The 26381-nt window shown below is 40.7% G+C and overlaps 1 protein-coding gene across 4 annotated transcripts in view; it reads right to left on the bottom strand.

Moving 5' to 3' along the window:
* tns2a (tensin 2a) overlaps window positions 1-16869 on the bottom strand; it is a 55184-nt gene extending 38315 nt beyond the window's left edge. For 3 of the 4 annotated variants that reach the window (XM_069694112.1, XM_069694113.1, XM_069694114.1), the window contains exons 1-2: window positions 16066-16869; window positions 75-180 (exon numbers count right to left, since the gene is read on the bottom strand). In XM_069694112.1, the coding sequence (XP_069550213.1) occupies window positions 75-180; window positions 16066-16179 (220 nt within the window). In that variant the 5' untranslated portion in view covers window positions 16180-16869. Of the gene's footprint in view, window positions 1-74; window positions 181-8924; window positions 9001-16065 lie in introns of those variants that run through there. The other variant, XM_069694115.1, reaches the window with a different exon arrangement.
* Between the last annotated feature and the right edge of the window lie 9512 nt (window positions 16870-26381).

Below are 26381 nucleotides of genomic sequence, written 5' to 3'. Positions count from 1 at the left end.
GTGACACATCATCAAGCACATTTTTCTGGGCTCATTCAATGGAACTTGGGTAAATAACATTGCAACATGCTCACCTCTGCAGAAGGAGCCCACGTTGTCGACGTTCTGCCGACAGACGCTGCACTGCCGCTTCTTCTTGAAAGTCTTCTCCTTAAAGACGTGGGGCTCTCCCTTCCCCGCCTGCTTCCACACACACACAACACACAGAAAAAAACAGAATTTACTCTGAGTTAGATACCTGAAACAGCACCAGACATGATAATGCAGCTTGTGGACTGCCTGCTCTGATCTTTTTTCACACTAATCCAACAGTTCGACTTGGCAAGTGAATGTCTTCTGTGAGCCGTCTATACGCTGCAGTACAAAGTCATTCAACCGCTCTAAATCTTTCCAAGATGAGAAAGAAAAGCCGAAACAAAGACATATGGTAATGCTTGAGTGAGTGAGTTGACTGCAATACTGACAAGAGCTTAGAACTGTCAGCATTAACCTGTGCGTATGACAGAACAGGGTGTATGGTGTGTGTGTGTGTGTGTGTGTGTGTGTGTGTGTGTGTGTGTGTGTGTGTGTGTGTGTGTGTGTGTGTGTGTGTGTGTGTGTGTGTGTGTGTGTGTGTGTGTGTGAATATATGTGCAGAACTATGGCAAAATCCATTCTCTACTCTCTTTGCCTCTTGAACTTCTGTTCTGGTTGTGTAACTGTCTTCCAGTAATAATCCTTGTGGTTCCCGCCCATTCCCCACTATAATCCTCATTGTGTGTGTGTGTGTGTGTGTGTGTGTGTGTGTGTGTGTGTGTGTGTGTGTGTGTGTGTGTGTGTGTGTGTGTGTGTGTGTGTGTGTGTGTGTGTGTGTGTGTGTGTAGTCATTCCCCCCCAGTGCCTCTTTGTTTCCCAACATGGGATCAGATCCACAGATGACTGGGCTTGACGTGACTCTATAGAGGCTTTGAACATGAGAATGCTAAGGACCACGGGCTAAGTACGAGGACTGCTTAGCGTGTCCTCATGCATGATGGGAAAAGGAGAGCATGTGAATAAATTGTCTGCTATGTCATGCTCAGAGGCATTCTCGAAACTGACAGATATTCACTCTAAAGGGCAGTATTTAGGACTTCAATTATTTTTGCATTCACACACACACACACACACACACACACACACACACACACACACACACACACACACACACACACACACACACACACACACACACACACACACACACACACACACACACACACACACACCATCACATCACACCAGGAGCAAACAGCTATATGTAGGTAAGCAATTATGCTGCTACTCAGTGTCTGTAAACTTTGGATAATTTAGGTGACACGTACACGGAAAGCTTTTTTTTTTTGCTTCCTATGTCTGTGCTTTTCTTCATTGGTAACAGAGAAAGGAGGCTGTTTGCTAAGTTTCCATTCTCCGGCTTCTCTGACTCCGTTCTCGGGAACTGAACAGTGTTTGGACAGCTGCCTGCCTGGCATCACCCTCCGCCAGCTGTGTTCAGTGGCTGCTGGCCTCCCTCGGCACAAGTGTAGTACGACCGCAGCACCCTGGATGGCGGAGGTGGACAAAGTGGGTGGCTCATGGGCCGATGTTGGGTATGTAGTATGGTGCGATCAGGAGATTGATGTCCTTTCTCTTAAACTGTATAGTCATTACTTGTGGAAGTTACATGTTTTTTTTTATGTTGGGGTTTTCATTCCTTTTTGTTTGACTCAGTAAGACTTGGACTATTCTTGTTTATTTTTTTTCTCTCACAATAACAAACCAAAATATGTTCAATCTCATCTTGATCCTGTCCAGATCATTTTTTAGATTTGGTGGTATTCCTGAAACCCCAAGTACAGCAGACGCCCCTTGGCCTTTCCTCATGACCAATCTACTACCTTATGATATACATCTTTACTCCTACTGCAGTGACATTTATGCACACCGAGTAGACAGAAGCCGACCATACACAAAAGAACACCAAACATTTCTTACATTTTCTTGTATGCGGTTTCAGATTCAGTCTATGCAATCTTTCTCATGTAGGATCAGAGTTTCTATCAGCTTCTATAAGTATACACATGGGGCCCATGGTTAGTGAAAAAAAAAAAGAAACCAGTTATTGTCAGCTTAACTGCAGTGGAGATGTGGGCTGACAGCATGGAGGAGAGGTTGGCAGCATTCTTTCTGTTTCAGACACAATCAAGACCAATATATGGTCCAACCACAGGCAATCATGGTCAGGCAGCGATGTGTTATGAGCAGACCATGAAGCACAATGTACCTGTCTTGACTATGTAATAAAGGTAAAAAGCGCTGAAAAAAAAGAAATCTGATATATATAAAACAAAATATACAATATCCAGAAAAAGCATGTTTCATAAACAATGCATTATCTAAAATGTATAGAATAAAGGGGATGGCCTAATGACATATGCAACACTGTGAAAAAAAACCCCCACCTGTTTTAAAATTATAATCAACCCGTAGAGGTTTAAAAAAAAACACTCCCCATGTTTCCGTTGCCTTAGAGCAATGTTCTCACGACTTACTTGACAACTTTCCACGTTGTAACCATGAGCTCTATTTGGAAGCAGCATTACAGGAGCAGTGGATCAATTTTTCTACTTTTTAAAGGGTCAATAGAAAGAAGCACATACGGAACAATATGAAGCTAAAAGGAGAGACAAAAATAACAAACAATGGGTGAAATAAGCAGCATTACCACACTGTAAAAAAAACCTCAACAACACCTTTTCTTTGGACAAATTAAATACTAGCAAAAAATTAACTTCGTGGCTAGCTGCTCAGATACATAAATGACCCATTGTATGTTATAATAAACAGCTATCTAGCTGAATATTCATTTGGAATATTGTGTTAGAAAGCTCCACTAGACACTTTGTCTTCCCTTAGAAAAAGCTAAAATCACTAAACAAAAGCCTTTAACCAGCCAAACTACTTTGCTCGTTGTGCGGGACAGTGAAGGCGTATTAGCTCCATCAAAATAGTCTCAGAGATGAGACAAAGGACAGACAGCGTGACCTTCAGCTAAAATTAAATGAGTGCACAGAATCTAAGAAAATATTAATATTCTGTTTCTTTCAGGAGGGGGAAAGAGGTCCCAACTTCCACGTTGCAGTGGACTGGATGCTTGACCTGTTTTTTTCTGTTCTTTGGTACTGTTTTCAGAATTTTGGTACAGACTTGTTGTATCTATTTCTAATAAATGATGCTGTCATAAAGGGCAACAAAATGAACATCTAAATGTCTAAAAGGAGTTGCTAACCTTTTGTCCTCCAGTTGTACCTGTAAGACTGCAGTTAACACTGTATCGTAGAAACATAGGCACATCCTAACATTCTAATTATGACGGCAAGAAATCAAAAGTCCTCACAATTTCAGATCAATGCTTTGTTTTGCAGCCTAGAAACTCAGATAGTCCTGTATGGGGCGACTTCTATAATTCAATTCAATTTTATTTATATAGCGCCAAATCACAATCAGGGTTATTTCATGGCAGTTAACACATTAAAGTCCTTACAGTAGAACTTTACAACACTATACAGAGAAACCCAACAATTCAACAATTCCCACATAAGCTAGGAGGGAAAAACTCCTCTTTAAGGGAGAAAAACCTCCAACAGAGGGAAGGAAAAACTCCCTCTTAACAGGAAGAAACCTCCGACAGAACCAGGCTCAGAGGTGGAGAACATCTGCCTCGACCGGTTGGGGTGAGAGGAGAGCAGAGAGAGAAAAGGACAGCATTGGGATCCAAAACATGAACTGTTTACTATAGCAAGTCACAATGTATAACAGTTTAATTAAGGAATGAAGTTAACTGAGGTTACAAACAAGTCTATCAAAATACCACACTCAGCTCAACTTGGGAGTCCAGACAATGAAACCACAGTGAGGGAGTTTTACAACTTCATGGAGGATTACAAACCCATAACAGCCGGTAGAGTCTGAGTGTATCAGCACAAAAAAAACAACCTGTGATGGCGAGCCCGGTCCCCGGGATAGTAATTACTGTCACCATCGTAATGGATAAAAAAAACATCTTCCTCTGGCAAAATGTGTTATTCAAGATTCAGAACTCTGAACTAATAAAGAAACTGTCACTGATAAGATCGTTTCTGCTGGCTGAGGGAAAAAAAGAGATATGAAGGTACGTTCAAAATCAGAATAAACCATCAAATTAGTTTATTTATGCACTGAAGATTGACATTTCTACGACCACACGGGCAATCACACTGGATTCATGTCATCACAATCGCACAGTGATGGACGACAAAACCCATCTTGCATATACAGCACATTTGAGCTGCAACGTCCTCCACCAGCTGAAACAGACATTTTGACAGAAGTGACACAAGTTGTAAACATCTACCTGAAACCTCAGGAAGAGACACTTTACATGCACACACACACACACACACACACACACACACACACACACACACACACACACACACACACACACACACACACACACTCACGTGCAGACGTGTGTCCCCGTAGGCAGCCGGTGGAAACAGACAGCCGTTCCCTTTCCTCTTCCCGTCCCGATGTGCTCCAGGACAAATCCCCCCTCCCCGGCTACCCTCGTCCCCCCCCCCCCACCCTCCATAACATCTGCTACACACAAGAAGGTCCTTTTTCTAATATTTTTAGCCTTCTGGCAGAAAAAGGAGCCAGAAGTTTCTGGAGTCAAAGAGATGCTTTCTAACCAGAGATCCCTCCCCCTTCCTCACTGCCCCTGCCGGCCCTCACAGAACAGTAGCTGGATTAAGTGAGGAAGGGGCCGGACACGTACACAAGAGATGCACACACAAGCATGCAAACCTAAAGACAAATACACAGAGACAGAGAGGGTCATTCCTGGCCACACACACACAAGTCCCTGGAAACTCTCTTGCCCCTTCCCTCTTGTTTCTTTCTAAAAATAGCCTTGATATTTGACAATGATGGGCCTTGTGTGGGAGTGGCTCATTACTGACTACAGGACTGGTAACTGTGACCTCAGCTTTAGAGGCAGATGAAGGGAAAGTCTATGTTTTCAGAAGAATTCTGTGATTGTCTCTTACAATATTATAGGATTTTGTCTTGAGGTCATTAGTTTCAGGCCAAGCACAGCCACTTCATTTTGTGTGTCCTTCTACCAACAGTGGCAGGTTTTTTCACGGTGTATTCCGTGAAGCACCAGCATGACTGCTTTTGGTTTGACATTATTTGATCACTTGGTTTTTCTCATTTCATCAAATGGTCTGTCCAATCCCTGATGAACAATTAGAGCTGACTCTTTTTAATATTCCTAATCAACCAATTTGTAAATTTGGTTTGTAAAATGTAGAAGAAACGGCAAAATGGCAGAGTTGAGTTTTATTTGACTGAAGGCAAAATGTTGTTTTAGATGTTTGACGTGATGACCAAGGGTGTAGTTATTTGTACCAGATAGTAGCGGTTACACACCAACCTACAGTTCCTACAGTGGCAAGTTTACAAACAATAGTTAATAATGTGTTTTCCATTACTTTATTTTTGTCAACAATAAATATTTTCAATCGTTGTTCCTGGGTTGTTCTGTATTGCTCATCTCAAGTGTTATCGTCCGATTTCAGTCACAACATGTTTCAGAAAATATTTCAGAATAAAAGCCCTGTTAAGACGTGAAAGGTTTCTGTCTCCTGAAACACCAGAACATGATATGCCTTCACTTGGAGAAAATAATGGCAGAGCATCATTCCGGCAGCACTACACCTACGGTTATAACTCAGTGAACTACTGGCGCTCACAAGCTAGCCACTGACACCCCAGCCACACAATATATTTTCTGTACTTGGCCGTTAACTTCGCCTTTAAAAACTGAGTATGTTTTTCTACCTTAACCTGCACAAAGAATGTAAGACAAGACATTGGTAAAAAGATTAGATACAAAGTGCAATGCAAGTTACACTAAATGTTCCTTTCAGCACTACACTACATTATTTTGACAGGTTTCCAGCAAAGTTCTTGGTTTCTATATAATGAAAAATTGATGCAATGTATTTTTCTTCCATATCGAAGCCCCGTTAGCGCATTAGCTGAGTTTTTTTTTTTTTTTTACAGTGCCACAAATTCACACCTGTATTAAAGGATTAGTTCTGTGTTTGTATCAGACCAAAGAAATTCCATTTACTGTCACATATGACAAAGAAAAGCTAAGAGTTCTTATCATTGAATTATTTTTGGCATATTTGCCAGACAACTGATGTGAAGGATTTCTTATCAAAGCAGTTTTTACTTTTCTGTCAAAAGATGAATGAACACATAATATAATTGTATCAGGTCAGTAATGAACAGAGGTAAACTGGCTGGCAGGTCAAATCACATCTGGTGTGCAAATGGTGTGAGTGCAAAGCAGGTTTTCCCTTTGACAATCACAACCCTGCAGGGAGGGGAAACATTCTTAGGTCCTTATAGAAGGAATTTAAAGACTTGACCCTCAGTACCAACAGACGTATCCTCACTCACTGTTTATGTTTACTGTCCGTCAGAACTGGACTTTCTCTTCAAAAGACAAAGCTGTCCATTTTGTAACGGCTGCTAATCACAGCATGTTGCATTTCATGCACAACAACACACCCAGTCATACAGTGATTTGTTTGTGACTTCTTGTGTACTTAAATCCCACCCTCCATTGAGAGTATCTCACCGGGACCTGAGTTCCTGCATCATTTGTTGGCATCAATGCCAGCATGTGTGTTAATAATTGTGTGTGTGCACGCATGTGTCCAAAGGGTGTGACAGGCAGCAGGGGGAACAGAGACGGCCTGTTCCCGAGGTGAGGTCAGCATGTTGCCATGATACACTTCCGTTCCCTAACTGGACTCCTGCTGCAAACATCCACACACACAGAAAGGTTATTGCAGCAACACCCCTGCTGCATTTGTTCATATCAACTGGTAAAGTGCACCAACTGTTTTGGCCTTAAAATGTTACCCATGTACTGTGACGTAGCCTCAGTAAGTGCACGACAACATCCATGGGTGATGAATAAATGACCTCCCAGATGTAATCTGTTTGCAGCCTGAGACACATGCCAAGAGAACCTGTCGCAGAGTCTGCTGGAGTAGAGGGGAATTGTTTGCATCCATCCTGTTTTAAAGCTGCAGGATTTTCCAGGTGACAGTGAATAGTTGCTCCTGTTGATTTTTTTTCAAACGAGTAACTGCATCTGGCACAAGGGAATGTGAACCAGCCTCTGTTTTCAGCCTCTTGACTTGGCAGGTGTCCCAAGTAAACCCAACCATCATATTCCATTTCCGGGCCATCAAACTTCTCAGTTACACCCAATAATTACAAATATAGAGTACCTACTGTACACTGAACACAGCCCCGCTATCATACTGCCGGTCACTGAGCATCTCTACTGGAGCGACTTGGCTTTAATGCCTGGCTCAGAGGCAGCACATTTATTCCAATTTCCTTCACAGGTTTTCTCAGATAGTTGAACATTTTCATCACAAACTCCTTTTCCAATCTGATCAAAATTCCAGCAGGTATGGGTCACAGGAGAAAAATGACCACACCACTGTCAGTAAAGGGAAGGTATTAGACGTTGGACACAATGTTATCTTGTTGTTAATCCGTGGCTGTTTTGCTCTTGCTGTAAACCAGTATAGGAACTCTAAGAAGCCTGCGTCATGATGTGGAGCCAACACTAATTGGCTAATGGAATGACGAATGCATCGTCAGTAATCACCCATTCATATGCATACATACTGTACACACAGGTACAGTTTAATGTGCACACACACTCAGCACTAGAGTGTCATCTTAAATTGGCAAAGCAGGCAGCAACAAATTGTAATCACTTGTGTAATTGAAGATTACTTCTTTTTTTTTTTTTAAACATGTTCTTACACTTTAACTCAATTTGGGCACATTTTATATTGTATTAGATACATTCACAAACTTCATTTATTTATTACTTCACAAAAGTCAGACAGCTAATCCAAGTGACCTTTCCAGCTGTAGTCCTTGTCCAATTTAATACAGCTGGAAGCATGCTAATGGGAAATAAGTCAACTCTAAAATAGACCCCATTCTAATTTAACAAATTCATGTCTAGCAACTTAACTTCTAAACACAATACTGGCTGTGTTTTTTTTTTAACTTCAAAATTAAATAAAGTTAGTACCTGCAATTGTAAAACACCTGTTACTTGGTTTTGCTACCATCAAAAAAAACGTGCACGCGCGCACGCGCTGAGATGCTACGTTTTTATTTTGGGTATTTTATCGTCTTACACATTGTGACATTGCGACGTTAACAAATCCTGCTTGGCGCTGGGCAGTCACCGCGGGGCTGCAGGGCTGCTGCCCAATGCATCATATGACCCTATTCGGAACATTTGATGTCAGTTTAATGAAGTGCGACACACCGAGCAACTACTCAGAGAACAGCACCAAGTCACTGAAGTCACTACGTTTTCCCCTAAAACTCCAATGGTAACTGCAGTAGAAAAAATATATATATATATATATATATGAGCAATATGTAGGCTATGCTAAATATGGGATATCACACAGACGTGGGTCAGGACACGCAGCCATGTATGTTAAAGGCATATTCCACCTCTTCATGAACAGCACATACAGGAACTTATAATCGTTAGAGTATGTAGCACTGTGTAGGACTTAATACAATGAGGTCAAAGTAAGTCTTTGAGAAAGCCTATACTGTACAGTGATTCTGAAGTTATGGCGTCTTAACAGAAAAAGTGCGCAACTGCACGGCAACACTTGCGTATGAAAACGCAGCATCATCCATCCATCCAAAACCATTCATATTCACTGCAAATACGAGGAAATCATGAGGAAATCGATAAGCGAGTGATATCAAAACTTTCTACCCAGGATAATAGACTTGATACTTGCCTTGTTCATTTTCCCGCTCATCATATTCCCTGGTTTAAGGGCTGCCCCTCTTTCTCGGGAAGTCCATCAATAACATGGTCTGGGACTATATGAGATAACTTGTTTTCTTTTCTCTGGTCTAACGTCAGCTCTGGAGCTGCGGGGCGGAGCTAAACGCATGTGTGGAGTACTATTACTAGAATTTCGCCCCCTGATTGGTCAGTTTTTAGTGGGGAGCGTAAAGACACTCACTCCGGATTGGCTGAGTTAATCGCTACACTATAAGAACTTCTGCTGTGATTGAGGTGGTCAATCCAGAATATACTTTACTTTTCAATGTATTTTTTTTTAATCACATATTAAACCCTTACATTATTTCTAATGCATTTTCTGATCTGTGTGGCCTGTCCAATAGTATAGTTACTTCAGTGATGCCCTCCAGACATGTTTTAGGAAATATAAAATACTTTCCTTATAATGATGGTTTGTGTTTGGTATGGATTTCCTACAAATGAATAGGTTAAAACAGTATTAACATGGACATATTTTTTAATTTCAATTCTTTAACTGCTTGATGTGCTCATGTGCCATGTCACAAAAGCATGTTTTACCAGGACTGGCTAAAGTCCATGTTACCAACAATAAGAAAGGCACTTTTTTAGTATGGGAGACTTAAAAAAATATGCATTAAAATACATTTTAATGAGTGTAATTAAGTAACTCTAGAATCACTTATCGGAAAGTGTACTAATGATGCACTTCTAAGAAAAAAATCGACTTGATTTCGTCCAAGGCTTTGACAACAAGGTCCATTCTGTGGCATGGTGGGTGGATCTGATGAGGTAATCAGCGAGGTATTTAGTGTGCCCCCAAAAATGAGAAGCATTTGAAATCTGAACATGTTCACAAACATGAAGCAATTTAGCTCACACACAAGGGTGTGTTGATTATGGGCTCAATGCCATGTGCACGAGGTGGCTCCTCTCCTCCTCCTATAAACCCCCAATATCACATATTTTTTAACTAGGTGTTATTTAATTATATTAGACATGGCATATATGTGGATATTAAATTTGTTTCAATGCTTGTTCTCTGAGTTTCAAGCACAGTGTTTTTAGCTTCTCCACTTACTTGCTGGATATACTTTTGTGAAGTGAGAATATCTAATTATCACTTCACAACATATTTTTTTCTCTTCTTTTAAAAAAAACAAAAACCTGACCCAATTTACAAGGAAATTCAAAGATGCCTTCCTCATCTGAGGCTCTGTGGTCAGTACCTTTCTTCCCCATCCCCAGCATACACAAACACATGTGCCTTGATTAACACTTGCAATGACACTGCTGCAGTGTAGTGACCTGTGTGTTTGTAGCAGCACCTAGTGGTATAGTTTAAGAAATGCCAGAAGTAAGGCAGAGCTCTGCTTCTTTGCCAGTTACAACTTTTTCTGTTTATTGAGTTTAACTTCTCAGCAGCTAAGGAATTCCAGGAAAATGTTCACATTGTGCTTTTTGACAGCATGAATATATGCTTATTAAAACTTTGTATTATTTAATAGTAAGGTAAAAGCAGATATCAATCTGGTTTTGTGTTCTTCAATATAATTCAAATCAGCAAACTACCCAAAATCTGTACATGCTTCTGGCTGGGATTTTACTCTATATATGGCTTTTTGATCATCCTGTCTTAAATTGTTAGCTCATAATATTCTTCAGCGTCAGACTCCTAATGCACACTGCATTATTTCTGTCTGCTGCCTCAATATCTTTTCATGTGTTGCATTGAAATGCAGGTATGAAGGCTGTGCAGTATATCCCTGCCAATCAGTGCATAACCAAACAGCACGTGTATGAATGTGGTACATTCCTTTTGCTCGCATTCCAAGAGTTTCCGGTTCATAATAGAAGAAAAGCGCTGGCTGATAGATTGGGGGGTCTCAGAGAGTTTACTTGTGTGTGGCATTTTTGACTCCTTTTTAGCAGGGCAAAGAGGAAAAGGAGGGCGATAAAGAGGAGGAGAGTTGGATTATGAAGCGGGGAGCAGAATAGTAAGGTGAAAAAGGTAGACAAAAAAAATAGCGAGGGACCACAGAGACAGGAAGCTGGTGCTTGGGATTGGAATGAGGGGTATGAGTCAGTGAGTAAAGTGGGGGAGGGTCATGTTGGAAGAAAGATGGAGAAGAGGAAAGAGGGGGGAACAAAGTCGCTGACAGAGAGGAGGTGAATGAAGTGAGGGGTTCACAACACTTTTGGTAAACACATGGAGTGAAACATGAATCCCATTTTATCTGCACACCAAATGGCGGAAAACGTCCCCATAATGCAAAGTGCTTCATGTTGCATGACTTATTATTTGGAAGGCTGGGTGTCTTTTTGTCTAGTCTGTCTAAAACACAGACTTTAGAGTCTTGAACAAGTGGAAGGACTTGGATCACGCTTGGAGGTAAATGAGAGAGGTGGACAGAGAGGGAACCAGGGCCAAGAGGAAATGAGGGGAGGAGGAGGCTAAAAAAGGGGCTTGTGTAGCCTAACGATGGATTGTGTAAAACAGCACTAAGCCAAAGGCTGATAAGGTGCAGCTGTTGGCAGAGCAAAAAGAGCGAGAAAGCAGAGGGACAAGCGGGTGAGACAGAGATACAGAGGACAGAAATGTGCACATGTTCATATTTATTGTGCCGATGAACTCAATAAAATCCTCTCTGGCAGCCAGTCCTGCTTACTCCCGAAAACATTTTCAGAACTTGGCCAAAAATCAAGCTCGACATTGTTGTGTGTAAGAAAAGAAAACATTTTATGCACAGTTTGCTGGGAGGTGTTTCTTTTAAGGGCGGTGTTAGGATTTGTTGGGGACTCACTGAGGCAGGAAATGGTTTATGTCTTTCCCTTTTCCCTCAATAGGCTTTCATCTGCCGGCCTGCTACACACAACAACAAGCATTCCTCAAACCCTGTTTGGGACAGATCATTGTTTTCAAGCCGCAGGAATCTAGTCTACAACAGCTGCCCCCTGAGCCTGGACTTTACATAGTAACCCATTTTTTTAAATGCAGCACTGTAAGAATTACTTCTATTTCTTTTCTGTTCTATTCCATTCTATTATTGATATTGTGGGAGGGGGTGGGGCCGGGGGTGTGTGTCCATATTTAACCAGAACCGGTTACTCCTGCTTCTTGTGTGTTTGTTGTGAATGCCTGCGGTTCAAGGCCTCTGTATTGGTCATGGCCAATCTAAACTTTGCTGCTCGTGAGTAATTACAGGGAAGATGGACAAATACATAATAAACCTCTGTCTCAACGCCAGGTCTCTATATATTTCAACAGTCAACAACACAAAAAAAGAACATTGCTTTTACTTTTTATCCGTGGGGGCACAATAACAGCTGGAAGAAAGAATATATTAAACTTTTATTCCTAGATCACTGTCAACTACCAGCAAGATTGGCAGTAACAGTGGGACTTTCACACTTTAGAGTTAGAACGGTTAATATAAAAGACCTTGACAAAATTTATATTGCTATACTCCATCTGAAGCTTCAATTTATGGATGATCAAACAGCTTTGGAAACCCTTTACCACCACACTTTACCGACATCAGAGTTGTGTCTGACCGCCTCCAGACTGACTCTGCCTGACTATTACTCACAGTTTTTGTATTTTCTGTAGTCTGGAAACCCTGTTGGCATTATTATTTGGGCAGACCAATCAGGAACCAGTGGCTGTGGCTATGTGTGATGACATTTAGGTAGTTCCAGCAATGGAGGCAGTGGTAGAATTTCCAATGACAACATACGGTATGTGGTGGTCAATGCTGATGGGCTAAAGGCTGCTCCAATAATTTCAAAATGAACCTGAGGTTTTGTTAGATGAAAAGTCTGGTGATGGTAAAAGTTATTTCTGGTCATCCTGAGGGGAGCATACTTATCTGTATGCTGGTTCACTGCAATCTGTGCAATAGTTGTTGAGACATACCACTCATGATGAAAATGTTAACCTCATTACCCAAGAGGAAAAGAAAATAAATTTCTAAAATGATCTGGGTACATAACCATGAATGCCTGTAACAACATTTTGCAGTAGCCCATCCATGAAATATAAGATATTTGAAAGGAGAAGTACAAACTTTGACACACTGGTGGGGCTAGAGGAAAGGTCAAGGGGCTAATTAAGTCAGGAGGATTGATCCTCTGGGCACTATGAATATCTGTACTAAGTTTTATGTCAATACATCCATTAGTTAATAACATATTTCACTCTGGACCAAAATGATTAACAGACTGACTTGACCACCTACTTTCTGCTAATGTAGCTAAATGAAATCCTGTCTGTCCCTGGCAAAGGGAACTGAGCAAACAGAACAAGTCTCATGTTGGAATTTTACTGGTAACTGATTCCATGAATGTCTCTCAGAATTATACCCTTGGCTGTACACACAGGTGAATTATATTCATCTTTGTTATGATGCCTGCCAAGATAGTAAGACATTTAACTTTCAGCGGCAATATAGTCAGTTTGTGATCATAACATACAATAACATCGATCAAAAAAACTTGAAGTTAAAGACAAGGATATAATTCTGAGGTGGCCTAGATGGTAGAGTGCTTTGCACACCAATCATGTTGTTGGCAGTTCAATTCTTGTCCACATACTGAAGTGTCCTTGGGCAAGACACTGAACCCCAAATTCCTCCTGATAGCAGGTGAGCACCTTGCATGGCAGTTCTGTTGCCATTGGTGTGTCAATGTGTGTGTTTGTGAGTGGGTAAATGGGAGGCAAACCGTAGTGCTTTGAGACAACTCAGGTAACAAAGTATATATAATAAGAATATATAATAATCCTGATTGAGGTGGCAGTTTCATTACATCTGACAGAGGCTTTCCTACATAGCTCAGTGCTTTATTTAAAGAGAACCATATAAACTATTGACTCTCACTGGATGAAGCTGTTTATTTCAAGGATCTATCCTCAATCTATCGATGCTCAGCAGTTTATCGACTGCCCAAGAATAATTAGGCAAGGAAGAAAATGTGGTGCAGGCATGCATGTTTTGAGTATACTGTGCACATTTAAGCAGCATAAGGTGATGAGAATATAAAATTAGAGAAGGCTGTGGAAAATTCGCTAATTAGATGTAAAATACTAATGCTCACAGAATCATTTACAACCCAAAACAAGACAGGTGACTTTCTGAGAAAAATGTTTTGACCACTGCCCATACAATGTGAAAAAACAGCTTATATAATGTCATCTTTTAATAAATTGTTGTAAAACATCCCTGTCCCATGTGACTGACATAACATTTGCAAATTATGTAATCACAGACATAATTTTTTTGTTGACAAGGGTTTCCAGTAAGTACTAGGCATGAGTTGTATTAGGAATGTATACAGCTCTTGCCAGAATATAAAGGCATTAAAGGCTTAAATCATATTTGTTAGGTTCATAGTGATAGTTGCATCTGAACTATAGCAACCTATAGTAACCCTCACCCACATGAATGCCTGCATGTCTCTAAAAATATTGAAAAGTAAAAAACAAGTTCATTAAAAAACAGACCATGAATGGATAAGACAACATCTGCTACGCGAGGGTAATTGGAATCTAACTGGTTCCCACACCCATGTCGTGGGGTCGGTCACTGCAGCATGACGTAGTCCCGAAAGCTCCACTTTCCCACACTGCTTTTCTCCATTTGATATGGAGCCGCTGGGACCAAGCAAGCTCACACACATATGCAGATACACATGCACACACACTCATGGAAAACAAGCATAGATGGATGACTGCATGCACGCATGTAGAAACAAAATTGCACACAAACATACTTAGACAGTTCACACAACTGGATAAAATGTTATCCAATGTGATATAAACTAGCTGAAGAGGTCAATGCTCTCTTAAAGATCCCTCCATGCAGCCAGCCTGGATGCCTCCTCTATATAGAGGATTGTAACTCACCAGCAGTGTTGAGGCATCACAACAGAACATTTGTAACTGAACAGATGTGCCATCGTCATCCACATCTTTTAAAACAAGGCCAAACAAAAGAGACACCCTCACACACACACACACACACACACACACACACACACACACACACACACACACACACACACACACACACACACACACACACACACACACACACACACACACACACACACACACACACACACACACACACACACACACACACACTATGGAACAATCCAATGTCAAGAATCACTTTTTCTATTCTCAGATATGCATGAAACTGATATAACTAAATATTCATTATTTATTAGTATTAATATTAAGATAATATTAAACTTGGCTCAAAATAAACAACAATGAGGGGTGTGCCTCACTTTTCTATCACACTCACACTTCTCTTACCCAGCAGGTGTCAAAAGTATTATCTGAAAATGACTGCTTTGAGTAGAGCATCTCCAACTTAACTGTGTTGCTAAAATAATGTTGATTTCATGAAATTATTTACCTCAATATTGTGGATTACAAATATATTATGTATATTATACCCCCTATATCTTTAAATAACAATTTTTGTTGAATAGTAAGACTAGAGTATGGCTGTACTGAGGTACAGTAAATGCTAACATGCTCACAATGGCAACATGCTGATGTTTAGCAGGTAGCTGTAATGTTTATCTTTTTCACTCTTATCTTGCTGATATCTGCTAATTAGCACAAACACAAAGTGCAGCTGAGGCTGATGGAAATATTATTGGTTGTGCAGGTTTGCAGTCATGAACCAAAGTGTTAAAGACATATATTACCAATATCTATCCGACAGTTGTTGAGATATTTCAGTGTATAAGTGAAAATTAAGCAGTATAATCATTTTTACCAATTTGCTTGGCATTCTAAACAAAAATACAAAGCTAATGGTAATACCAGAGGAAAAGTCAAAGGATCTCTGAAGACATTAGGATCCATCCTTAGCAGGTCATGAATATCTGTATCAATCAAACCATTCAGTTCTTGAGATGTTTCAGTATAACCCAATTACAGAATAGAGCCATGCTGCAGTCAACATTTTTAAAGCTGTGTTATTACACTGTCATGTTGGGACATGTGATGTCCAGTATCTCAATTGGGAGGTGCATATCAACATCGGCATGCCACTGTTATTGAACTACAGCTTCATCACACACACATGCACACTGACCTTCATAAGCCTCATCCTGCCACTCTCACTCCTCTTCAGAGACGGGTTCCTGACCACCAGCACCGGTTTCACCTCTCCCTCCCCACACCAGTCCAAGCTCAGGACGCAACCCATATAGGTTGACAGGGTCCAGGACCCTGGGACTTTTTCCTCTTTACTCCTCTGTCCTCCCTCCTCCTCCCTCTATGTCTTCTTCCACACGTCCTCTCTGAACGGGTTCCAGTCCCAGGCTAATGGGCAGCTGTTTTTGTCAGCTGGAAAGGAGGAGATGCAGGCCCTTCCCTTTTTCCTTTTTCCTGCTTCTCCTTCAGCTCTGCTACGGGGACAGAGGGGAGGATACACTCTGCCCCCCTACTCCTCCACCCCTGTTCCTTTCGACACAGACTTTAAAAACACCTCTCTCTCTAACTCAGCCCTGTTGCAGTCACATGTGGACTCCCAATTTGTTTCTGCCTCCACCCCCTTTCACTGTCCCTCTTTGTTTCACACAAACACCCCAACTTTCTTAAGCACACCTCAGTCTCCTGCTTTACTTTCTGTTTTTCTTTGTCGAACACACTCACACCTTCCCTTTTCTATGGACTCAAGACCACTGACTCAAACATCAACACTTAAAGATTCGTCTTTCCTGTGAAGCTCTTCTTTATTTCTTCCCTCTGTCTTTTCTCTTCCTTTGTTGCTATTATTTTCCTTTCCCAGTCCTCCCATCCCAAGAGCTCTCCACTTCTTCTTTCTCCCATTCCCATTTCTCCTTCATTCTCCTCTTGCTTCTACCCCTCTGCCAAGGTTGCCTCACTCTTACATATACAATTACCTCTCTGTTCTCGCCCCCACCCAGCTCTCCTCCTCAGCTCCCCCCTTGTTTCCTGCTCCCAGATACAGGCAGTCTCTCCTTCGTGCTGCCAACACATTGTTGGTATTGTCCAGAAAACAACTAAGAAAAGCACAACAGTGGCAGCTGTTGGGATGCTGCGCAAGTCAGTGATTCAGAGTGGACTGAGCATTCCCTTTGCGTACAATGCCATGGCCTGTTTGTTGTGAAACAAAGTCTCTTTCAGCACAGAATCCATACCTATATGACACAGATGTGAGAAGTTGCATGAAGGAGCATCAGATGCATTCTTGCCATTATTTAGATAAACTGAGTAATGAAAGAAAAGTAGCCCTCTGCATTTTTAATACTGCCTAAGTGTTAAAATGATTAGAGTTGCTCATGTTTCTTTTCCTCACAGTCTCTTTGCTGTTGTTTATTTCTTTTCCCTTGAGGGTTTTGGCTGCTACGCAGAAACTCACAAGGCTTGGAAGAGTGAGACTATACCCCTTAAAAGGCAAATTCTTGATGCTCCTCCAAAGGCCCCCACCCCCCTCCTCCCAACTTGACTCTACGTTCCCCCTTTCCTCTAATTTTGTTTTCTTTCTCTCTGTGTCTCCCTTGTCTTTCTTTTCTCTCTCCAGACTGAAACCAGTCTTATTGTTGCAGTCATTTTACCCCAGACAAACCTACCAGGTGTCCTTTCTCTTCTCCCTTCCTATATGCCCCATCATCAATCTATCCCTCCTCCATCTCTGCGTCTCCACCAGCCCTGTGCATTAATTTCCCTCTCCACTTGACCTCAGCCCCTCCTTTTGCTTTCCCACAACCAGTGCTGTCTTTTAGGCAAGGTCTCAGACATGAGCTCAGGCTGCAGACAGTGTTTACAACAAGCCCCCTCCTGGTTTTACGTGCTGTGAAATGGACTCCTTCTAATCAACCCAGGTCCTGCCAACATGCTAGTTTTTGCATGGGGAAAGACACAGGGTAGTTTGAAGACTGAGCCATTATCCACAGCTTATTTTAAAGCCAAAGGAAAGATCCAAATTCCATCTGATTAGAAAATATGGGAGGCTACTAAAAGAAACGGTTATATATACATATATACTAAATCTAATATTCAGTGTTTCTGGCAATAATGCCAGTAAATCAAAGAATACTTAGCACTTGTTAGGAGACTTGGCAGACTGGATCAGTGATGAGGATAATGACAGACTTCTCAATGAAAGTTTTGATAAGGAGGAAAGAAAGGAGTAACATTTCAGAGAAGAGTTGAGAAGGACAGTCAAGACAATATAGACCAAGTCCAAATCTGGAGATGGAGAGAGAAACAGAAGGGATTGTAATGTGATGAAACAAAAGCTACAGAAACAAAGGAGCACAGAACCATCACAGTTGTGATGATGTCAGAGATGATGTTAAGCACAGGGTTCTACAACATCAGTGTTGGTTAACCGAGGATTCTTGACTGAAGACTTTTATCATTGTCAACTGTCAACGGCACTTAGTTGTAAAACAGAAGTGTGTACACATTAGCATGCCCTTATGCTAGAAAGCCCTGTCTTACTCTCTCTTTGGCCTCTTTGTTGTGCCCAATTTTTTTTTTATTTCTGGGGGGGTCTTACCACTCCACAACTTCACTGTGTGTGTGTGTGTGTGTGTGTGTGTGTGTGTGTGTGTGTGTGTGTGTGTGTGTGTGTGTGTGTGTGTGTGTGTGTGTGTGTGTGTGTGTGTGTGTGTGTGTGTGTGTGTGGTAAATGTGCAGGGTGATAACATGTTTGTCAGGCCACAGATTAACTAAGGACGAAGGTCCAAGCCAAGGGTGTGTACACTGGTTACACTTACACCTCATTAAGCATGATCCCCACAGAATTGAAAGTATAGGAGGACTATTGCAATGTCACAATGAGACACTACCGATGGGAAATATTATGTGTTTGTCTTGGAGATTTTCTGCCCCCTTGTGGGGAAAAATAGCACTATGAAGATTTAACATGTAATGGATGTAACAGTATTTTTTTCATATTATCAACAAATCTTATGAAAAGACCAGAGCCAACAATCCAATGACCCTTTTAACATGTGTATGTATAAAGTCTGATTTATCCTTTCCCTCTGTCCCATAGTTGTAAAGAAAACTATCAAAAATACATGAACAAGCCACAGTGGCTGACATGTTCCTTCATTATGATGAACATGTGGACTTATTTTGAATCAATCCTGCAGACACCGTCCGGCTGTGAATACTCACTAATCAACGTAATGTGTATTAATGCAGCGCTGAAAATAGCGCTGACAAGTGGACTATTTCTGCCCAGCTGTTTTAGAAAATTACTCCATCTTTTTCTTTTTTTCTTTTGAAATGTTTACACCTTGAGTAAAGGACCAATGTTTTCGCAAGTTAGTGCGACAGCAGGAGTAAGAAAGACAGAAAGATGTAGCCTACTGGTTAATTTAGTTTTAGACTGTTCCTTGGATTTGTTGACAGAAAGAAAACTGTATGGAGATGCCGGCCCAATCCTTTAAACAGTGGGGAACTTTTGCCGACCCCTCCCAGCCAAATATTTTACAACCTGTCCAAGAGCAGTAACATGAAGAAAAACGACACCCGTCGCCATCTGTGCTAGCGATCACTGTCGATTCCTTTCCTTTCTGTTTTGTTTTTTTCTTCCCAAATCCACCCTCTGAATGCCAAGAGTATTTCTTATCAGGAGCATCCACTTTGGAAACTCAAACGCTCATTTGGTCCCAACTGATTCTCCCTCTTCAGCTCTGGCAAAAACAATGAATGGTGGGAGATGTAAAACGCATCACCGGTGCACTACTGCGGGAATATATCACAACACACCACATGTAAAAACTCTGATACTGTGAAATATAGACTTAATAAGTACTCAGTGAACATGTTCGGCACGGGTTTGAATTTAACAAAGGTTCATTTATATTTAAAAGTTTGGATAAAAGTTAAACCCTAATTAATGAAGATTTAAATGTGTTTAAGATTAAAAGTTAAAGAATCAGCACGGGACAAAGTTATGTGATCAAACCAGACACGATGGACATTTCCCACCCCTGTTGCCCTCTGTTGCATTTCCCTAGTCCACACAACTGGTGAAACACCAGCAGCTATCAGGAGGTTATGGACGAGTACAAAAAAAACTTATATAGTGCTTAGTTCAACTGACATCTTGTTAAAAGCCCTTCAATCTCTGAAAGTCCTTGTTTGAAAACTAGTTGCTTGTCCTGTGCTAGAAAGTTACCCAATGGTCTCTCCACAACTTTTCACAGAAGTTTTTTTTTAGCTTGCAGTTTTCATACAGACCACCTACACACAGTTCATGTAAACAAGGAGTAGTAGTTGAAATCAATGTGCACTTTAAGAAGAAATGAATGATGATAAACTCTCATTTTGGTAAACAGAATGGCATTTCTATTTTTACAGATGGAATTAAGCAGGAAGTTGATGATGTTGAGTGTCCACTGTATTGATCACAACATGGAAAACAGAAAGGAAAGGGTGGGAAAAAGTGGAGGCAAGACCAAGGAACATGTTGGCAGATAAATTGTCCAGGATTTGAAACTATGCTGTCTTTACTGTGTGATGTAACCCTGCATTCCGCCTCGCTGCCTTGACTTCTGCTTAGCAGTTCTACAAGCGCTGAATATTTTGGTGTCACGGAGAAGCCACACCACACAGTCAATTGTGGTTTGGCCAATTTTTAAAGGGTAACATAGGCTATGATTGGCATATGTGGTTGGCCCTTGCCTTTAGAGGACAAGTTAAGTAATAAATTCCTCACATCCATTTTGGTTAACCTGTACCACTCTTAAACAGCGTCTTGCGGACTTGATTTGGATGAATTTTTATAAATTCCCATGACTGTCTTTGTATGAGAAACGGGTTCCTGTGTGAGCATTATGGACAGTTAGGGAATGTTGGACCATATGTTGTTTTTAAAACTTATATCTAAATGCATCGCAGCCAAACAATAAAGCCAGGATTATAATGAAACCATGATTATGTGTTAATACATGTCTTTGAAGTAGGATTCACATATTAAATGGTTGATTAAAAGTTGAAATTTAAATGTAGTTTGTGTCCTCCTCAGCTCCTGACAACAAATCTGTTACGCCTTTCTGTGGTTAGACTGAGACATTGCTTTAAGTCCTCCATTGCTGGCGAAAGGCCATGTGGACTGTAACAAGTGGGCATACAGTGAGTTGCAGTTGGGTATTTTCAGAATGTTATTTATTTTTAACATAGGCTAAATATGGATTGTATGAGAAAATACAAACAATTCCGTTGGAAATTATTTTGTTTATCTTTAAGTTATTATTGTCCTATTATAAAGGTCTGCTTGTTAACAAAAAATAAAAAAACGCAGCAGATTTTTTTTTGTGTGTCGTGTTTATTCCCGATGAAAATAAAAATAAAACAATAACAATATACAACGAGATATTGTTATAAGGGAACACTAAATGTGCGTGGATTTTTGAACATGTTATTTTCCACAATTGCCTCCTTTCTTCTTCAAAATTTGTCTCACAACGCTTGCTACATCCGTAATCTCTCTGTTACAGAGGTTGAGGGTCAGTCTCCTCTCCCAGAAGACCTCTATGGCTCGGATAAGCTCCTTCTTGGCGGTGCCTGGCTTTGCCTCCTTTCTGATGAAGTTTTTAATCTTTTCCCAAACAAGCTCGATGGGATTCAAATCCGGTGACTGCAGTGGAGTTTTCACCAAGTTGATTCCTTCTGACGCCATGCAAGCTGCAGCAGCGTTGTGTATTGGATCATTGCTCTGGAAGAAGCGATGATGTGACCCCAGTTGTTCCCTGATGTATATGGCTGCCTGTTCTATAATTATAGTATTCTCACAAAACTTTCTACCCATTTTTCCCTCAAATATGACGACGGGGCCGGCACCGAATCGTGAAATCAATCCCCATATGTTGACCTCTAATTCAACTTTATTTATATAGCGCCAAATCTACGGGATGTCCGGGTTGTGCTTCTGCAACAGTGATCCTTTCTGCAGGATCTCCGTCTGGCACAGTGTTCCAGAGTTATCGTGGTTTCACCTGTAAACAGCACATCATGCCATTTCTCCCCAGACTGTAACCACTCCAGAACTTGCTGCAGCCTTGTTTCTTTGATGCGCTCTTTCATCAGGTTTCTGCGGGCGCGGCAGATGCTGGTCAGACTCAGTGAGATATCTAAATCTGCCTGCAGTCTCTGCTGTACATGTTCAGCGGTCATCTCATTGTTGATCTTTGTCATCTTATCAATGGAAGCCACAATATTACCACGGAAGTCAGATAAAAAAATAAAAAAATAAAGAAGCAAAGCAGAAACAATTAGATGTGCAGGAATGACGTCTGAATATTGCGGTTTCAAATCAATGTGCAATGCGCTAAGCAAGCATAGCAAGGTGGTTGGCCATGATGTCAGATATGATGAAGAACTATTTTAAAAGTGTCATTCAGGATCCACTTTCCAAAAACTGTGAACAGTACCCAGCCCTGTTGATAGTAGTATCATCACCCACCATGCAGGTGGACTGAATGTAGATTTGGTTAAAGATAAAGGGAATATTTTTCCTTTACTGCACTCAGTTATAATCTACACACTTGTGATTGGTTTGGATTTGAGTTATATTCAAAACATTTCAATTTTTAAGTCAAGTCACACTAAATAATTTTTGATTAAAGTCTCATGTTGAGTGCTGTTGTGAGGTTTACACATACTCGTTTAAATTTAGTTATCAGGTCTTTTTTTAAAAAAAACATTTTTTAGCTTTGTTGCCCTGCTGTGAACATAAACGTAACAAAGAGTAATCAGATGTAATAAGTTATATTCCTTTGATGAACTATTTAAAATAGTTACATTACTTGTTACATTTATAACATAGTAACTATCTGTAACGTATTACATTTCAAAAGTAACCTCCCCAAAAGTGTTCTTATGTTTATCTGCCAGGAGAGCGTCATATAGCACCATTCACTGGGGTTATTGATATTGTCTTTCTGTCAGAGACCAGAACCAGTGCCTCCCTGAGTAGGTGGAATTTGCTTAGATACGTTTTGTGATGCATTAAAAAGTGCCAAGGGCAGCGCAGTGGTGCCTCACAGCAAGAAGGTTCTGGGTTTGAACCTCGGCTCGGGCTTTTCTGTGTGGAGTTTCCATGTTCTCCCCATGCCTGCGTGGGTACTCCAGCTTTCTCCTACTGTCCAAAGACATGCATGTCAGGTTCATTGGTGATTCTGAAAAAGAAAAAAAAATGTTGTGAATGAGTGCGTGAATGGTCTTTGTTTCTGCCTGTCTCTCTATGTTGGCCCTGTGATAGATCTGTCCAGGGTGTACCTGCCTTTGCTCTAAGTCAGCTGGGATAGGCTCCAGCTCCCCTGTGATCCTGTTCAGGATAAAGCGGGTATAGATGATGGATCGATGAAAGGTGACATATATTTTCACCTTTGACCTTGCAAATAACTTCCACCAGGTGGCAGTAGTACAGCGTTAGATTGCTTTCACGACACTGTTTGGGCCTTTTGATTGTTTGCACATGCATTCAGGTGTTTGCAATGGTCTTGAAACCTTTCAGAGGTTAATGCAGGTGGCAAAAAAAAAATCTATTAATCTTTAAGCTAATGCTAACATGCATAGCCTGTAGTAGCTGAGCTACAATCCGTTACTTCACAGATGTTATGGGACACGAACTGTCAAAAGGTATTTGATGGTTCCAAGTACTGCACCAATTTTTGGAATCGCAGATTTGACTCACCTTTTCATTTTGGAGCCTGATGAAGTGTGGAGGATATGTCCTTTGTCCTTAGGATGACAAAAAAAAAAGAGACTACATATGCAAGCAAGCAGAAATACAGAAATACCTAAATGCACGACACACAGCTGTTAAAGCACACAAAGCAAAGTCTTCTTGCAAAGAATAGTAGCTGGCCATGTGAACACAATACCAAGGAAAAGGCTGAGTGGAAAGTCCATGCAGGGTATGAAGCTGACAAAACACAGGCTTCTCGCCTAGAAAACTCATCAGATTAACTTTAAGAGACAAAGACTTGTGACAAAGGTTAATTATTTAAGGTTTAAGGTTTATTTATCATTCTGTAACAATAGTAGTGACCGCAGAGTAGTTGCAGCTGGGGCGAACCAGGCAAGAGACCTCTGGTGGGTGGATGGAGTGACACGAAAAAACAAAACCGTGATTCTGTGAGAAGATCGTGTCAGAGGTTTCACAAGAAAAAACAAAAACAAAACACCGACTAAAGAATTGAAAAAATAACCTCAGACATGTTTTTTTTTTTTTTCCTTTTCTTATGTTGTAAAATCATTCTGTGACTCCGTGGGTAGATCTTGATCCCGAGGTTGGGAACCATTATTATAATGTATAATCTTATTCTATATAAGGTAAGCTCATTAGAAAGCGTGGAGCATCTGCCAACCATGTGGCGATGCTCTGGTGTCAAACATTTTTACCCAGCGTTCACTAGGGAGCAGTGCAGGCAAAGAAATCTGTGGGACAAAAAATGAAAGAGTTCATATTTCAATAGATGTCCAGTAGGTTTTTTTTGTAATTGAACCTCTGCTCTCATCTTAACTCAGTGACTAAATTATATTTATTATTATGATAATAAAAAAATAAATCTGCACATTTATGACATTATTTTAAGCTGTTACATTTGTGAACTTTAAGTTACATTATATCGTTATTGTTAAAACTTTTTTATTTTTATCGGAAAGGACGAACGGTTGACATTTCATGATAGAAGTGATACTGGAATAAGGTGATAGCTGATTGTGTCTCATGTTTGTGAGGTTTGTGTCAACTACTGAATGGTTCTGTTTTAGTATACGTGTGTTCATGTCCTTGTATATTAAGAGATCTTTTCCACCACTGTTTCGTGTGCTGCTATCACGCATTCAAATAGTTCATTGACTGCTTTGTTGTGCTTAAAACCTAACCATTACCTGTCTGGCAACAGCTTCCGAAGAACAAGGTATTATTTGTGTACAAGCAAATACATGTCAGAGCACAAAGTTGCATTGGGGACTAAAATCTGTGTGAACATGAGAGTTAAGCTGAAAGAAGGAGAAAAGAGCACCAGCTAAGGAATATTTCATTCCTCTTTTGTCGATTTTTCCTGCTGGTCATCAAAACCAAAGCCTGAAAGTCTTGGTAACTCCAAAACAGTTCAGTCATTGTTTTGACAACACCGACACCCCCTCACATTCCTGCAGTAGCTGCTAGACCTGAGCTGCTGTAGATTCCTCCGTTTTATATGGTTTTCATTAATGTACCATCCAGAATTGTTTTTTTCTTTGTTATTCCTGGACGTTCCAGCTTCTGTCTGGTTATACACTGAGGCTGCCATGAGAAGGCCAGACAAGAAAAAGAGGAAGTTAATTTAAGAGTGACAGAGTAATGTTACTGGGCATTCACAGTACTTCCCATTTATTTCGGATCGTCATGGCAACAGTCAAAAGCACAAATGCACGGTAGTTGCTTGTCAGTGCTAGGCATATGCGAAGGAGGAAATGCGCCCTTTATTCTGCCTTTAGTTCAGACATTACTGTGAATGACATATTTACTGAGTGACACACAGCTCAGACACTGATACAGATAAAAGTGTCTCAACAGAACAAGACAGTCATTAACTGGCCTTAAAAAAAACTCACAGAAATGATTGCTTTCTAAACTTTAAGTCCAATTCCATGAGCAGCTGGGGATCTCTGTGTCTAAAGCTTTAATAAACAGCTCTGGGGATAAGATACTTTCATCGGTGCTGGGATAATTATGAAGATTGTGATATTAGAAACGATAGAACAACATTTTGAAGCATTTAACATGGGAAACACAGGGAACTCTGTCTTCTTTTCTGTGGAAAATTTCTCAAGAGCTTTTTTTTTTTTTTTACTCTGTCACTTTTTCCTCATAGCTCTTTTCCAAAAATGTTATCTTTAGCAGAAGTCTGTCAGGCAGTGACACAATTCCAGAAACCTCACTTGGATCAAGCTAGACTGAATGACTGAAGGCTTCTTTTGGGAGTAACAGTGATTTACAAATGTAGCCATAGTGTTTTCCTGTCAAAGCTCCGCTCTTCACCTCTTAATCAACAACACCTTTTAATTAGGTGTATTTCAACCCCCATAGAAACTTTAGATCATCAGCTTGCCTGTGTTTCGACAATCACATAAAAGATACACAATAAGGACAGTGTATTATACCTGGTGTTGAGACTCTGGGAAAAACAGAATCATGATGTGTTGAGGTTTGCTAGGCTGTGTCAATAAATAGTTGCAGGAAGCGCAGCTCCGCCATTGTGTACTCTTTGTAAACACACTTTTCCAATACTAATACCAATGCACTTTTTGACTGTGTAGTGATAAACCCACTGCAGTCTTTCTGCTCAATGTTTTGATTTTGCAGCCTGCAACTGCTCTGGTTCGCTGTTTTCAGCGGTCATATTTCCAGATGCAGTAGGCAGCTGTTTT

Source organism: Brachyistius frenatus, unplaced genomic scaffold (genome assembly GCF_029030835.1).
Source record: "Brachyistius frenatus isolate BFR_SWC_R1_liver_20210118 unplaced genomic scaffold, ASM2903083v1 Contig_16, whole genome shotgun sequence".
NCBI classification, from domain to species: Eukaryota; Metazoa; Chordata; class Actinopteri; family Embiotocidae; genus Brachyistius; species Brachyistius frenatus.
The sequence above is the reverse complement of the archived record's forward strand: the minus strand, read 5'-3'. Positions and strand labels throughout refer to the sequence as shown.